General features: G+C 39.4%; 2 protein-coding genes and 1 long non-coding RNA gene across 4 annotated transcripts; all 3 read left to right on the forward strand.

The window, feature by feature from the left end:
- Positions 1–2,820: 2,820 nt before the first annotated feature.
- On the forward strand, positions 2,821–3,645 carry LOC103933596. Its single transcript, XM_009343286.2, has one exon. The coding sequence runs from the start codon at positions 2,821–2,823 to the stop codon at positions 3,643–3,645; it is 825 nt and encodes a 274-aa protein (XP_009341561.2).
- Positions 3,646–10,700: 7,055 nt separating this feature from the next.
- LOC125480739 lies at positions 10,701–12,719 on the forward strand. 2 transcript variants are annotated; one of them, XR_007261013.1, is made up of 5 exons: positions 10,701–10,866; positions 10,952–11,106; positions 11,201–11,904; positions 12,071–12,234; positions 12,686–12,719. It is a non-coding gene; the product is annotated as an uncharacterized LOC125480739 (long non-coding RNA). The 2 variants fall into 2 exon arrangements; XR_007261012.1 differs by having other exon boundaries at positions 10,702–10,866; positions 12,071–12,713.
- A 1,033-nt stretch (positions 12,720–13,752) lies between these two features.
- On the forward strand, positions 13,753–14,309 carry LOC125470298 (the record flags this gene model as incomplete). The annotated part of the gene is made up of 1 exon (XM_048569142.1): positions 13,753–14,309. A coding segment is annotated over one exon (531 nt), but the record flags the coding sequence as incomplete, so codon positions are not given.
- Between the last annotated feature and the right edge of the window lie 218 nt (positions 14,310–14,527).

Raw genomic sequence — 14,527 nt, forward strand, 5'->3', positions numbered from 1 at the left:
ATCATCATATATTTCAGCAGTTGTTCCACCAAACACTAGAAAGTAACCATGTTCCATCATCTGCCCTACATTGAGTAAGTTTTCTTTTAAATTTGGAACTAACATCACTTCCTTAATATACCTTTTCCCCATTTTGGTTTCAACTACCAAATTTCCCTTGCCTGTGACCTCAATAAGCTGGCCAATGCCCATTTCAACCTTAGCAATCAATGTCAACCAACAGATCCTCCATTCCAGTCATGTGGTTGCTACACCCACTGTCTACATACAGTGTATCTTCACATTTCTTCACTTTGGCATTATTGCAAACATAAAACATTGTAGGTGTAACATTGACTTGATTAACAAAGTTTACATGTTGGTTAACCCTCTCTTTTTTGCCACGACAATCCTTTGCCAGATGCCCCAACTTATTGCAATCGTGACACCTAAACTTATCTTTGAACCAACATTCACCAAAATGTAACTTATCACAGTGTATACAAGGATTCTTAGCTCCCTCAGAGGTACCTACAACCTTTCTAGCTTGATTTGCAGGTCTAATATCCCCTTTCTTCCATTTTGACTTCCAATTCTTATGTGGCTTGAACCCTTGATTCCCATTATACTTATTTTGCTTTGGAGTAATACTAAAACTAGCAGATAGCAGATGTTTTTTCAGTTCGATTTTCAGCATGCCTATCAATCCTTTGTTCATACCCCTTCAGGATAACTACTACATCTTGAACATCAACAGTCGCTAGATCCTTAGTATTTTCAATCACAAAAGCAATACTATCATATGATCTAGGTAAGCTTATTAGCAACTTTTGGATAATTCTTTGGTTACCAATATCCTTTCCATAACTTCTCATTTGACATCAAATAGCCTAACTAGACAGGCAGAGAAAGCTTTATTTTCACCCACTCTAGTATATTCAAAATCTTGGCGTAAGCCTTAGAGTTTCACAGCTCTTACCTATCTATCTCCCACAAATTCTTGCTTCAAGACATTCCAAGCAGCATTAGCAGTCTCTTGGATGGCGATTCTCAGGAAGATCTGATCGGAAACCGCCCTTTGGATGATTCCAAGTGCCTTTGCATCTTTGACAATGCTTTCCCTCAATAGCTTGCTTTCATCTTCTGTGAGTTCTTCCTCCTTCTTCGCAGGAGTAGCGAAGCCTTTCTTGACGATATCCCAGAGTTCGTGAGACCTGAATATGGTCTTCATCCGAATCTGCCAGAAATCGAAGTTGTCTCCATTGAACACTGGTGCTCGAAGATCAGCACCACTTGATCCAACCATATGAGACTTAATCCAAGGTCACTGAGATGTCTTCTCTGGGTTTCCTTCAGCAACGAAGCTCGATGGTCAGTTCGAGTTCTTCATTGCAAGTTTCACAGATTCACGCGCAGTTGCAAATGATGAAACCTGGCTTCGAGGCCATGTTAGATTATAGGTTTTATGTTGTGATTCAATGGAGTTTGTGTGAATTTCTGGAAGAAAGGGAAATTGAAAGGTGCAGAGAGCATTCATAGTGATGAGTGTAAAGCTGATTTCATTCCCTTCCTTGATTCTCTCTACAAAGCAATTAGGATATGACCATTCCTATCTGAAGGAATAACCTCACTCTCTCTCTTACAACAGAAAGAATGATCACAACCATTTATTTCATCTATCATGTGAGATAGTTACATGTGTCACTCAGCATCACTTACTCTAACTTAATCTAGAGCATCCATTTGGAATGTAATCCAAGGGCTCTGATTAAAACAAGTAAAATGAATAAATTTATTTCAGCTAAAACACTTAATACTAACACATACAAGATCTAGAAGATTTACTGGAACACATTTCAATGCGTTTGATCAAAATTAGAGTTTCCGTTCTCAACATCCTCAACCACAAGATTAGAAAATTTGATTAGTACGGGATGATTCATCCAAATTTCTATTGGTTCATACTTGTATATTAATGAGATATACATGTATAATATATTTTCTCAGATACTCAATTGAAACTTCTTTTTCCGCAATTTACTTGAAATGAAGTAATTTTCACAAATCAATTTAATATTGACCTGCTTTTGTAATCTCGTAAAATTTACTGAAGCCTTGCATTTTATTTCACTGACTCAAAGAGTTGTAAGAAAACTCTAACCACTAGACAAGTTTTCAGAACCAAAACGAATTAAAATTAACAAATCCGTGGGCGTAATTGATTAATGGCACACACATGGAAGACTCGGATAATTGTGCTGGTAATTCGTTCTGTTTAGGGAACAGTCCAATTCATCAAGTCAGCTACATGCCATTTCTCTACAGTGTGCAAAACAATGCATGGTCAGCTACATTGCAGATCTTGCCTGCTCCTTCTGCAACAACTATGAAAATAAAACGAATAAACTAATTAATCACATACATCGATCAGAAAAATAGAGTTTGTTGCGACTAGACAGATGGCTACGATGCATGGTTTTTGCCTCTCCACGTATCTGTAGACACCATTACGAAGCTAATCGTGCAATGGCACATATTTAATTTATAGTTTTCTGTTCAATTAATGATTTGATATGAAAGATGAATCGGTGATCGTGAGTTGGTATGCTAGTCCGGGAAGAGATATTTCTTAGACATTGCCTAGGGAACATACAGATCCAAATCGAAATTATGTTACGACTCACTGCTGATTGAAGTTAATGAGCTTTCACGTCCCCTTCCCTTAACGAACACTACATATTAAGCAGATGCAGACAGAAAGGAACTCATCAATCTCAATTGTACATTAACCAAAACTTTCAAGGTCTTCTGTTCTATCTCCTCTCAAATCATAAAGAAGAAATGGCTTTCCACACTCGCTCTAACAGCTTCCCCTCAAGGCCACACCCGATCATTCAAAAAGTCGATCAACACTTGTGCAGATTGAGGTCTTCTGAGGCCACCTCCACATCATCATCATCTATCAGCGACAAGCTAAGTGGCCTCCAAGACTTGCATTATTGTGCGGAGAATTTGCTTCAGTTGCCCCTCTCTCAACAGGCCTTGTCCCAAGAGCAGAATGACAAATATGCTAATGAGCTATTAGATGGCTCTATCAGACTCTTGGAGGTTTGTGGCACTGCCAAGGATTCCCTGTCGCAAACCAAGGAATGCATACAGGATCTTCAGTCGATCATAAGAAGGCGGGGAGGTGAATCTGCACTCACAAGTGAGGTCAGGAAATACATGGCCTCTAGGAAGATGGTGAAGAAGGCAATCCACAAGGCTAGGGTAAATCTGAAGGGAATGAAAAATAGATCAGCTTTCTCTTCCCTCAACAACGACAATAAGACAGTTGCCATTATTAGCAAGTTGAGAGACGTTGAAGCAGTCACTCTCGCAGTCTTTGAATCACTTTTGTCCTTCATTTCTGGGCCAAGGTTACAGCCAAGTAGCTTCTCATTGGTCTCAAAGATGATGCAGTCGAAAAGAGTGGCTTGTAACGAAGAAACAGAAGCCAATGAATTTTCACTAGTTGATGCTGCACTGCACAAAAGTGCCGATAAAGCGCAGAACCTACTTGAGAAGCTAGAGTCGTGTATTCAAGAGCAGGAAGAAGGACTAGAGTGCCTATTTAGGCAACTCATCAAAACAAGAGTCTCCCTCCTCAACATCCTAAATCATTAGATGTTTAGTTCTTTTGATTTTGTACATGAAAAACATACTTGTATACAACTTCTCTCAGAATATACACAATGATATACTTTCGTGTAAATTTCTACTGCTCTTTATTTTATACTTCAATAGTATTTTTTCCAAAGCTCACAATGTTCTACCATTAATCTTATAAATGTTCCAATATCATCATATTAAGAGGCCAAATCGAAATCAATCCAAAAAATAACTTTACTATTGCTCAATGACAAGATGAAAAAATGAATTAACTGTTGGATATATGTTAACAATCTGTGATAAATTATATATGCTAATAAATAATAAATGTGAATAGAAAAATTAATAGAGTATGAACATAACAAAAATATAAAACAGACAGCTTGAAGATTAAGGCTTGCGTACCGCAATGTCCTTGAAACAGAAATTTCATCCCTACTCAGTACTTGTAGTTCTACGAACGTCTGCTTCACCAGGATTCAATGACCAAGTTACAATTCCAGCACCAAGAAACTTAACTTCTAGCGAATTTCTGTGTGATTCTCTTAGTAAGAAGGTTTACGAATGTAGAAGAAGAATTTGATATTTTCTATGTGCTAAATGTCATGCAGATGAATGTATATATAATAGGTTTATACATGTTCGCAACAGGTATGAGAATGGGGTGCGTCTGTTGGAAGTCATCTTTCACAGAGGGGTGCTTTGCTTTGTGTTCTTTCATCTCAACAAACTTCATCTTCAAAGATGAGTCTGTTGATAAAAAATTAATTAATTAATTAATTAAAGAATTTAATTTTCAACGCCCAAGAGCCCATCTTTTGATAATTAATTATATATTAATTATCAATTAATTAGTACACCCTAAAAAGTCCAACCCCAAGAGTGAGCCCAATTTTATTCTCTGAAGCCTATCACTCCAATTGCTTTTTATAAGGGATAAAACATTATAAAGTGAGGAAACATTTTGGGAATGGCCAATGTAAGACAATGAAATTTCTACTCAAAATTTCCAACATTAACCGACTTTTCCAAAGGCTTAGAGGAAATTTGACAAGAACTATAAAAATTGTATGAGTGCAGTCACATGGGATTTGTGAAAAATTGAAAATCATATAACTTCGAGGCTGTCAAAATTCCAATTGTCTCAAGGAAGATGATCCGTAGTAAAAAAGTTAATCATATCAAACATACGTACGCTGGTCCTGGTAGAGGAAAAAACGAAGACTATAAAAAGTGCAGAGTATGCATCATCATTAGGTCAGAACCCTTTTTGTATATAAAATGATGATAAAGTACATATTTCTTTGGACAGACAAATGGTATGAAACTTATGCAGAACATATGGCTGAAAGTATCGGAGAACAATTAGATAAGCATAAAACCGGCAGCAAAGCTCAAGTTGTATTGGAAATTTAGATGTCCAATGCAGTGGAAATTTCAATGGTGAAGCAAAAAATTATGTTCCAAATCTGAAATTTCCAAAAATGTTTTATGGAAATTAGAACGTATAGATATATCTATAGATTAAAGTTTTGAACTTCCAATCCGGTTTTATCTAAAATTTGCGTAGCTTGAAAAACTTGGTCTTAGAGGGGAAAAATATTGGATCGGTTTATTCATCCCCAAGTCTTTTAACGTTTGAAAGATCATTCCATTAAGTTACTTCATCTGCACTGTTTATCATCCGTCTTGCACAATTAAGAAAGATGGAAAGAATTTAGCATAAGAAAAAGCATGGACAAATCAATGGAGTAGAACAGATATATTTCGTGCCAAAGGAATATAGTACTTTTCGATTTGATGAGAAAATATGTACACAATTATCTCTTTCATATACAAGTATGATTAATCTCTACAAAATTGTATTTCTATCATACTGCATGATGATTTTCATGCCTAATTGTTGAATATGTTCAGAAGAGAGACTTGTTGGGGGTTTAAAAATGCTTCACTACTTGGAGAGGTTTATCTCACAAAGAAAAATGTAATACAGCGGAATTGATAGGCAAGAGAAAGAAAGAATTCTCAAAGTATTACACAAGGTTTTTATTCAGTCACAAACTTAATACAAAAGGAAACACTCAAACACTCTTAGAAGCTTTGTCGCTTCTTCTTACTTCTTACTTGACACTCTCACTTCTTGCTACTTGCTCTCTCTTGGTTGTTACAAATGGTGTGGATGCCTTCTCCTTTTATAGGCATGGATGGAACCTTGGAGAGGCATGAAAACATTATGCTAGAGATATCTAGATAATTCTACTAGCTTCCTAAGCTAGAATTATCTACACTAATCTTGTACGTTGGTGGAATCCTCACCATTCTTCTAGACTCTTCCACCAACTTGAACTTTGCTAGAATTCTCTAGCATGTGCATGGATCTTTCTTTGTGTATGGGCCGGATCAATTATCTTTGGGCCAAGACAAGATTACAATTCAACATCCCCCCTTAATCTTGTCTTGTGACGCCAATTGAGTTTCTTAGTCTGACAAAGTCTTCTTGTTTGAGTGGCTTGGTGAATATGTCGGCAACTTGGTCTTGAGACTTCACGTATTCCACTTGCACATCCTTTCTTGCAATGCACTCTCTTAAGAAATGATAACGGGTATCTATGTGCTTGCTCTTGTCATGGAATACTGGATTCTTTGCTAGACCTATTGCAGACTTGTTGTCGACATAGATCTTTGTTGGCTCTTCTTGTCGCATTCTTAATTCTTTCAGCAAGTTTCTCAGCCAGATTGCATGGCAGACACATGAAGTAGCAGCTACATATTCAGCTTCGCAGGTAGAGAGAGTGACAATCGGTTGCTTCTTCGACATCCATGTGAATGCAGTGTCTCCCATGAAGAACACAAATCTAGTAGTGTTTTTTCTATCGTCGGAATCTCCTGCCCAATCACTGTCGCTATATCCAGCAAGTTTGTAGTTATCAGAACTTGAATAAAACAAGCCAAAGTTAACAGTACCTTTGAGGTATCGAAGAATTCTTTTGGCCGTTTTCAAATGTGTAGTTGTGGGATTCTCCATGTGGCGACTGATTAATCCAACAGCATAAAGAATATCTGGTCTTGTGCAAGTCAAGTAGCGTAAGCTTCCAACTAGACTTTTGAAAAATGTTGGATCTACGCTTTCTCCTTTATCATACTTGGTTAGTTTGACTCCGCACTCCATTGGCGTGCTCACGGGCTTGTAGTTGTCCATTTTAAACTTTTTCAGTATCTCCTTTGTGTAGCTTTCTTGGGAGATGAAAATTCCTTCTTCGTTCTGCTTGACTTCAATGCCTAGGTAATATGCCATCAACCCGATGTCGGTCATCTCAAATTCTTTGGTCATCACTCTCTTGAACTCTTCAAACATGCTTGGATTACTCCCGGTGAAGATTAGATCATCCACATATAAGCACACAATCAAAATATCTCCATCTTTGACTTTGACGTAGAGAGCATGTTCATGAGGGCACTTGATGAAGTTGTTTTCTTGAAAGTACTTGTCGATGCGACTATTCCATGCTCGTGGCGCTTGTTTTAACCCATAGAGGGCTTTCTTCAGCTTCAGAACTTTGTCTTCATGCCCTTTGATCTCATAGCCTGACGGTTGCTGAATGTAGACTTCTTCTTCAAGAACTCCATTTAGGAAGGCGGACTTCACATCCATTTGTTGAATCTTCCAACTGTTTTGAGCTGCCAAAGAAATTAGTAATCGTATAGTTTCCAACCGAGCAACGGGTGCGAATACCTCATCATAGTCGATTCCGGCTCTTTGACTATAGCCTTTCGCCACTAGTCTTGCCTTGTATCTTTCGACCTTTCTATTAGCATTTTTCTTTGTCTTGTACACCCACTTGACTCCGATGGCTTTGTGTCCTTTCGGAAGAATAGCGAGTTCCCATGTATCATTCTTCTGGATTGCTTCAATTTCTTCATCCATTGCTTTCCTCCACTTAGTATCTTGCACTGCTTCTTGGAAGTCGACTGGTTCACAATCAGTAAAGAGACAGAAAAGTGTAGGATTATCAAGTCTTTCAGCTACCTCATAAAGATCTCGTATACTTCTTGTGCGTGGTACTTCTCTTTCATTTAGACTCACACTTGACAATGCTGATGCTGATGAATTACCATGATTGGTTGATGTTGGTGAAGCAAGTGGAGTAGTGGATTCTTGTTGAACCTCTCTTGCTTGCTCCATCATCCCTTGTTCATTCTCTTCTTCAAATTGAGGAAAGAAGTGAAGATCACCTGCATGCGGGCTAAAATCCCATTCTCCTTCTTCATCGAACATCACGTCTCGACTGATCACCGTCTTCCCATTGTTTGGATTATACAGCTTATAGCCTTTTGAATTGGTGTCATAGCCGATAAAGATGAACTTCTCACTTTTGTCGTCGAGTTTGGTTCTCCTCTCGTCTGATACATGTACATGGGCTATGCTTCCAAAAACTCTTAGATGAGAAATACCTGGTTTTCTTCCACTCCATGCTTCTTGCGGAGTTTTTCCCCACACACTCCTTGTTGGAGACCGATTGGATAGGTAGACAGCACATGCTACAGCTTCTGCCCACAATTCCTTAGGTAATTTCTTGCTTTTGAGCATGCTTCGAGCCATGTCGAGGATGGTTCGATTTTTTCTTTCTGCCACGCCATTTTGTTGAGGGGATCTTGGAACTGTCAAAGGTCGACGAATTCCATTTGCTTCACAAAACTCTTGAAATTCCTTCGAAGTGAATTCTCCTCCTCGATCAGATCTCATGGCTTTGATCTTGCAACCATTCTCCTTTTCTACAGCGGCTTTGAACTTCTTGAATGCTCCAAAGACTTCTGATTTCTGCTTCAAGAAATACACCCAGGTTTTTCTTGAAAAATCATCAATGAAGAGAAGGAAATAATTATTTTTACCCAAAGAGCTTGGTTTTATTGGACCGCACACATCGGTGTGAATGAGCTCGAGTGGCTTTTGGGCTCTTGTGGTCGACTCCTTTGGAAAGCTTTTCCTGAACTGTTTCCCAAGTAAACATCCTTCGCAAACTTGATCAGGGTGGCTGATACACGGTAAGCCTCTCACCATCTCCTTCTTGGATAATAACTCCAGTCCCCCAAAGTTAAGATGCCCAAAACGAAGATGCCAAAGCCAAGATATGTCTTTGTAACATATCTTGAGACACTTTGCAACATCGTTTTGAATGTTCATGGGAAACATCCTATTCTTTGACATTTTCGCCTTGGCAATTAATCTTCCTTTGTCATCTCTAAGAAAAAGGATATAATTTTTCGTATGAAAATCATAACCTTTTTCTAAGAGTTGACCCAAACTCAAAATGTTGCTTTTCATATTGGGCACGTAGTAGACATTCGAAATTAATTGGTGACCCCCATTTTCCAGGGGAATAAGGATGTTACCTTTTCCTTTTACGGGTATTTTGGATTCATCTCCAAAAGAAACGTTGCCACTCATTGATTCATTGAGCTCTACGAAGATGCTTCTTCTTCCGCACATGTGGTTCCTAGCGCCGGTGTCAAGGTACCATGTATAGTCTTGGTCTCCATCATTGTTCTTGCATGCTAGTAGCACAACACCATTCTCTTCTTTCTCTTCTTTCACATAATTGACCTTCTCATCAAGTCTGCTGTTTGGAGCTCTACATTCCGAAGCATAATGCCCAAACTTTTGACAATTATAGCATTGAACTTGAGATTTTTCATATCTTGAGTTTGAGCGTCCTCTTCCGTGACCTTTTGTTGAGCTTTCTCCTCTTTCGTAGTTGCTATGGTTGTTTAAGTTCCAACCACATCCACGCCCATGTCCATGTCCGCGACCTCGACAACGACTTCTTCCGTATCGGCTTCTCTCGTTGTCGAAGCTTTCTTCTTTCTTCTTTGACTGAACATGCGTCTTAAGGAGCTGCTCATCATTCCCTTGCCTCTTCTTATGTTTCTCTTCATATGCTTGTAGCGAACCCATTAATTGCTCTATACTAATTTCTTCCAAGTTTTTAGTTTCTTCAATCATCACGACAATGTGCTCGAACTTGGGGTCCAACGAGCGTAGTATCTTCTCCATAATTCTAACATCTTGTAACTTTTCTCCGTTTCTTTTTAATTGATTGGAAACGGCTAAGACTCTTGAGAAATAATCAGAGATTGATTCAGACCCTTTCATTTGTAGAGATTCGAACTCACCTCTTAATACTTGAAGATGAACCTTTTTCACTTGTTCGGCTCCTTTGTAAGAGGTTTGAAGCTTCTCCCATGCTTGCTTGGCAGATGTTGCACTCGAGACCTTCTCAAAGCCATTGTCATCTAATGCTTGGTAGATGAGGTAGAAAGCCTTCTTGTCTCTCTTTCTTGAATCTTTCAAACTCTCCTTCTGGGGTTGAGACAGAGTAGCTTCATCTTCTGGCTTAGTGTAGCCTTTCTCCACGACTTCCCAGACATCGTGTGCACCCAAAAGGGCCTTCATTTTGATACTCCAATTATCGAAGTTGTTGCTGTCGAGCACTGGAACTTGGAAGGCTGCCATAGCATTGCTAGCCATAGCTCTGATACCACTTTGTTGGGGGTTTAAAAATGCTTCACTACTTGGAGAGGTTTATCTCACAAAGAAAAATGTAACGCAGCGGAATTGATAGGCAAGAGAAAGAAAGAATTCTCAAAGTATTACACAAGGTTTTTATTCACTCACAAACTTAGTACAAAAGGAAACACTCAAACACTCTTAGAAGCTTTGTTGCTTCTTCTTACTTCTTACTTGACACTCTCACTTCTTGCTACTTGCTCTCTCTTGGTTGTTACAAATGGTGTGGATGCCTTCTCCTTTTATAGGCATGGATGGAACCTTGGAGAAGCATGAAAACATTATGCTAGAGATATCTAGATAATTCTACTACCTTCCTAAGCTAGAATTATCTACACTAATCTTGTATGTTGGTGGAATCCTCACCATTCTTCTAGACTCTTCCACCAACTTGAACTTTGCTAGAATTCTCTAGCATGTGCATGGATCTTTCTTTGTGTATGGGCCGGATCAATTATCTTTGGGCCAAGACAAGATTACAATTCAACAAGACTCAAGTTTTGATTAAGCGCCTAAATAGTCCCTCAATTCCTTTTTCAGTATCTTGAATATTTGCCTCCAGTTCTTGGAGCAAATTTTGAACATTGTCGACTTGCACGGTGTAACCAGATTTGCTTGACTTCGAACTACTAAGGGAATGCAAAGCAGCATCCACCTTCTCAAGTTCATTCGTATCTACCTCATCCTCACAAGCTACTCTTTTTGGGCTGCAGCAGCTTGGAAACTAATGGCCAGTTGAATTTCATTTTGAACCAGCTACAAAGGACAAGAAGGATTCAAACACGGTGAAGGTGACTGCGTTTAGCCCTTTCAACAAGCTGACAGCAGCTGGAGTCTCATAGTTCTTGTCTTGACTTTCCTTGACCTTTAAGGCGCTGTTAATTGCCTTTGACATCCTTCCTAGAGCTAAGGTATTTTCTAACCTCACTCATGAAGCTCCTGCCATCTCCCCATCTTCTGCGCATAATTGATTGAAGTTTCTGTGTGCATTCTTTTGTTTGCAAGACGGCATCCTTAATGATTCCACACACATCCAGGACCCTGAAGAATCCATCTAGTAATTCATTGATCCATTTGTCTCCGCACTTTTCGGCCAAGGCTTGTTTAGTTAGTGGCAAAAGAAGAAAACTTTCAACACTATCGTATAAATCTTGAAGTCCACTGAGTTTGTGGCATATGGACGATGCATGGTGCTGAAGCTTTTAATCCGCATGCATATCTGCTTATCAAATTCTGTAACAAAAGGTTGTGATGTTGAAGGCATTCTGTGGAGCAAGCATGGAAGACTGCCATTTTCTTTTAATGAAAAAGAGGAATTTTACTTTGAAATTTTATGCTTAACTGGTGCTTTCAGTTTGCAGCTTCCTTCCCTTTGGCATCTGTTTATATATTTACATGGTTAGGGTGACAAGAACAACTCATCCTCTCACAGCTGAATGAGCAGAAACATGATTCGATCTGGATCCATCAACTATAAATTTTACTTCTAATATCGGATGAGTATCTTCAGTTTGGCAGCAATATCATGTGATGCGTCACACAACTATCCCTAAAATATGTAGCTCAGGAGTGGTACTGTATCATCATCTATGTATAAAATGAAGTCAATAGTTCTATCCAGCATTGCAGCTCTGCCTGTCTGCCTGCCCGACGACGAGTTCTGTGTATCACTCTTCGCAGAAACTATTCTGCATTAATTAATTAATTATGTAAGTTGTCTCCTTCAAAATCAATCACCACCTTCCGTTTCCTACCAACAGGGATTTTATGTCGTTTTATATGATATGCATGCATACATATTTTCATGGTTTTTTGTTTCTTTTTACTCTTAATGAAATTATTTTCATTTTCTACATATCTTACAACGCATTCCAGAGAACAAGCTTGCATGAATTAAGAGCTGTCATCCGGACAACTTGATTTGAAGGTCTGGTAGGTGCTTTGTCATCCATTTTAACGACAATGAGGAAGAAGATATGGAAGATAAGGTTGGCATTCAGATCCGTCATCCAAATTTCATTATACAAAGAAAACAGAAGGTGAGAAACTATGATGACTGCAATTTGTTGTATCACACACAAAGTCGATGCAACTCGTGCACTGTGTATTTTATGGATTTTTTACAATACAAAAATTGGGTGGTGAGTAGGAGAGTTGGGAGGTAGGGGGAACACGGCATGTACATTATTGAGGTACCATGCATGTTCCAGTCCTCTTGATCAAATACCTTTCATTTGATAAATAATAAGGAAGAGATACTTCTTGTCTCCTACTATCCACATGATATTTGAATAGTCAATCATCATCCTCTTACATATATTAAGCAGGTGTCGCGTAGGAAGGTCAATCACTGGACTAGTACATTCAACGGCAAAACCTTTTTTTCTCTTGATAAAAATATGGTTGAGAAAAAATCCAATTGCCATGCTCGCTCTAACATCTTTCGCTCAACAAAACATCTTCTCGTCTCTTAATATATTTTGTGAGCAGTTGTGCAGATTGAGGCCTTCCGAAGGCTGCCTTCTGTAACGACCCGTCCCGTGATTTTCGTAAGAAAATGGGTATTTTTGTATTTTCACTAAGTTTGAGGGATACCTTCCTTTTTAAAATTGTTTTTGATCCTTAATTGGTGAGCCCAAGGGGCCCACCCCCTGTTTTTGTCCCCCGGTTCCTTTCCCTTTCCCTTTTCTTTTTTTTTTTTTTTTTTTTTTGAAAAGTCTCTTCTCTCTTCTCTCTTTCTTCCTCCATGCTCTCTCCTTTCCCCCCCCTCTCGGTCCGACAAGAACACACCCACACACACACACACACACACACCCATGCCCACGCCTATAACTCTTTTCTAACCCCGTGGATGTGTTTTGGGACGTCAAACCACGAAGAAACCACCTCGGGAGACATTTCCCAGTTTTCCGGCGAGCACCGCCCCTTTCGAGGCGATTTCCGGCCAAACCACGGCGAGTTGGCCGGCATGCGAGGTATCAATCTCTTCGTCTCGCTGAGTACTACAACTTTCCTTTTTGTTTCACCTAATTTCATTGCGTATTGAAGAAGTTATACTCATTTGAATCTTACCCAGTTTCCGGCGGACACCCGTGGCTTCCAGGCTGTTTTCCGGCCAACTCCGACCACGATGACGGGAACCAAGGGTATATTTCGATTCCTTACCTTCGGGGCTTCATTTTGGTATATTGAATGACATGTTTTGGTTGAGTTTTGAGCTCCAACGGAGCTTGGGAATTCTCCGGCCGAAATCCGGCCTTCCCCCTCCTTGGAATCCGGCGACCACCAAACCCAAAGGCCTTAGGGCCTTGGTTGCAGCCCAAACCCATATCCCCTTTTTAATTAGGCCTTAGGGCCGTGTGAACCAAGCCCAAAACCCTTTTTAATTGGGCCATTGGGCCGTGAGGTTAAAGCCCAAACCCAATTCACCTAAAACCTAAACCCATTTACCCTAACCCAAACCCAAAACCCTAAAGCCCAAACCCGTGACCCGTTGACCCTGACCCAGACCCGGACCCGGACCCGTTGACCGGGTCTACGGTCAGCGTTGACTTTGACCGGTTGACTTTGATCTTCAATCGATCTTAAGACGAACTCGAGGAGGTGAATCTGGAGCTCTCACAAGAGAGGTTAACAAATACTTGAGCTCAAGAAAGATGGTTAAAAAGGCAATCCAAAAGGCCATGAAGAATTTCAAGGGAATCGAAAGCAAATCCACATTCTTTTCTCTTAGCAACAATGCTGAGACTGCCGCCATTATTAGCAGGTTGAGAGAGGTTGAAGCAATCACTCTCGCTGTGTTTGAATCACTTCTGTCCTTCATCTCTGGGCCAAAGTCAAAGCCAGGCAGCTGGTCATTGGTATCCAAGATGGTTCCCACCAAAAAGGTTATATGTGAGGAAGAAACCGAGGCAAATGAATTTGCACAAGTCGATGCTACACTACATAAGACAAGCAAATCCGAGAACGCGCAGAACCAGCTTGAGAAGTTGGAGTTATGCATTCAAGATCAGGAAAAAGGACTTGAGAGCCTATTTAGGCAATTGATCAAAACAAGAGTCTCCCTCCTCAACATCCTAAATCACTAGATGTTTATGTTTTTAGGTTTTGTACATCAAAAACATATACTTGTATAAATCTTAAGGCCTCAAATCAATTACACAAAATTAATGATATACTCAATTTCAACAACTCTTGTTCTTTGATTTAAAGATTTCATTTTTAGAACGATCATAAACTCTTGCTAGTACTTAAACACTAAAATATATTCAACAATTTTTCTTCTCTATATATATGCCTATTATCATCATGTTCGTGGGCGCCAATCTAAAA

This window comes from the organism of the source record quoted next, unplaced genomic scaffold (assembly GCF_019419815.1).
Source record: "Pyrus x bretschneideri cultivar Hongxiangsu unplaced genomic scaffold, Pyrus_bretschneideri_v1 Contig10, whole genome shotgun sequence".
Classification (NCBI taxonomy): Eukaryota; Viridiplantae; Streptophyta; class Magnoliopsida; order Rosales; family Rosaceae; genus Pyrus; species Pyrus x bretschneideri.

What these genes read in the sequence shown, in the direction of transcription:
- LOC103933596 (XM_009343286.2), top strand. Translation starts at nt 2,821, where the DNA reads ATGGCTTTCCACACTCGCTCTAACAGCTTCCCCTCAAGGCCACACCCG.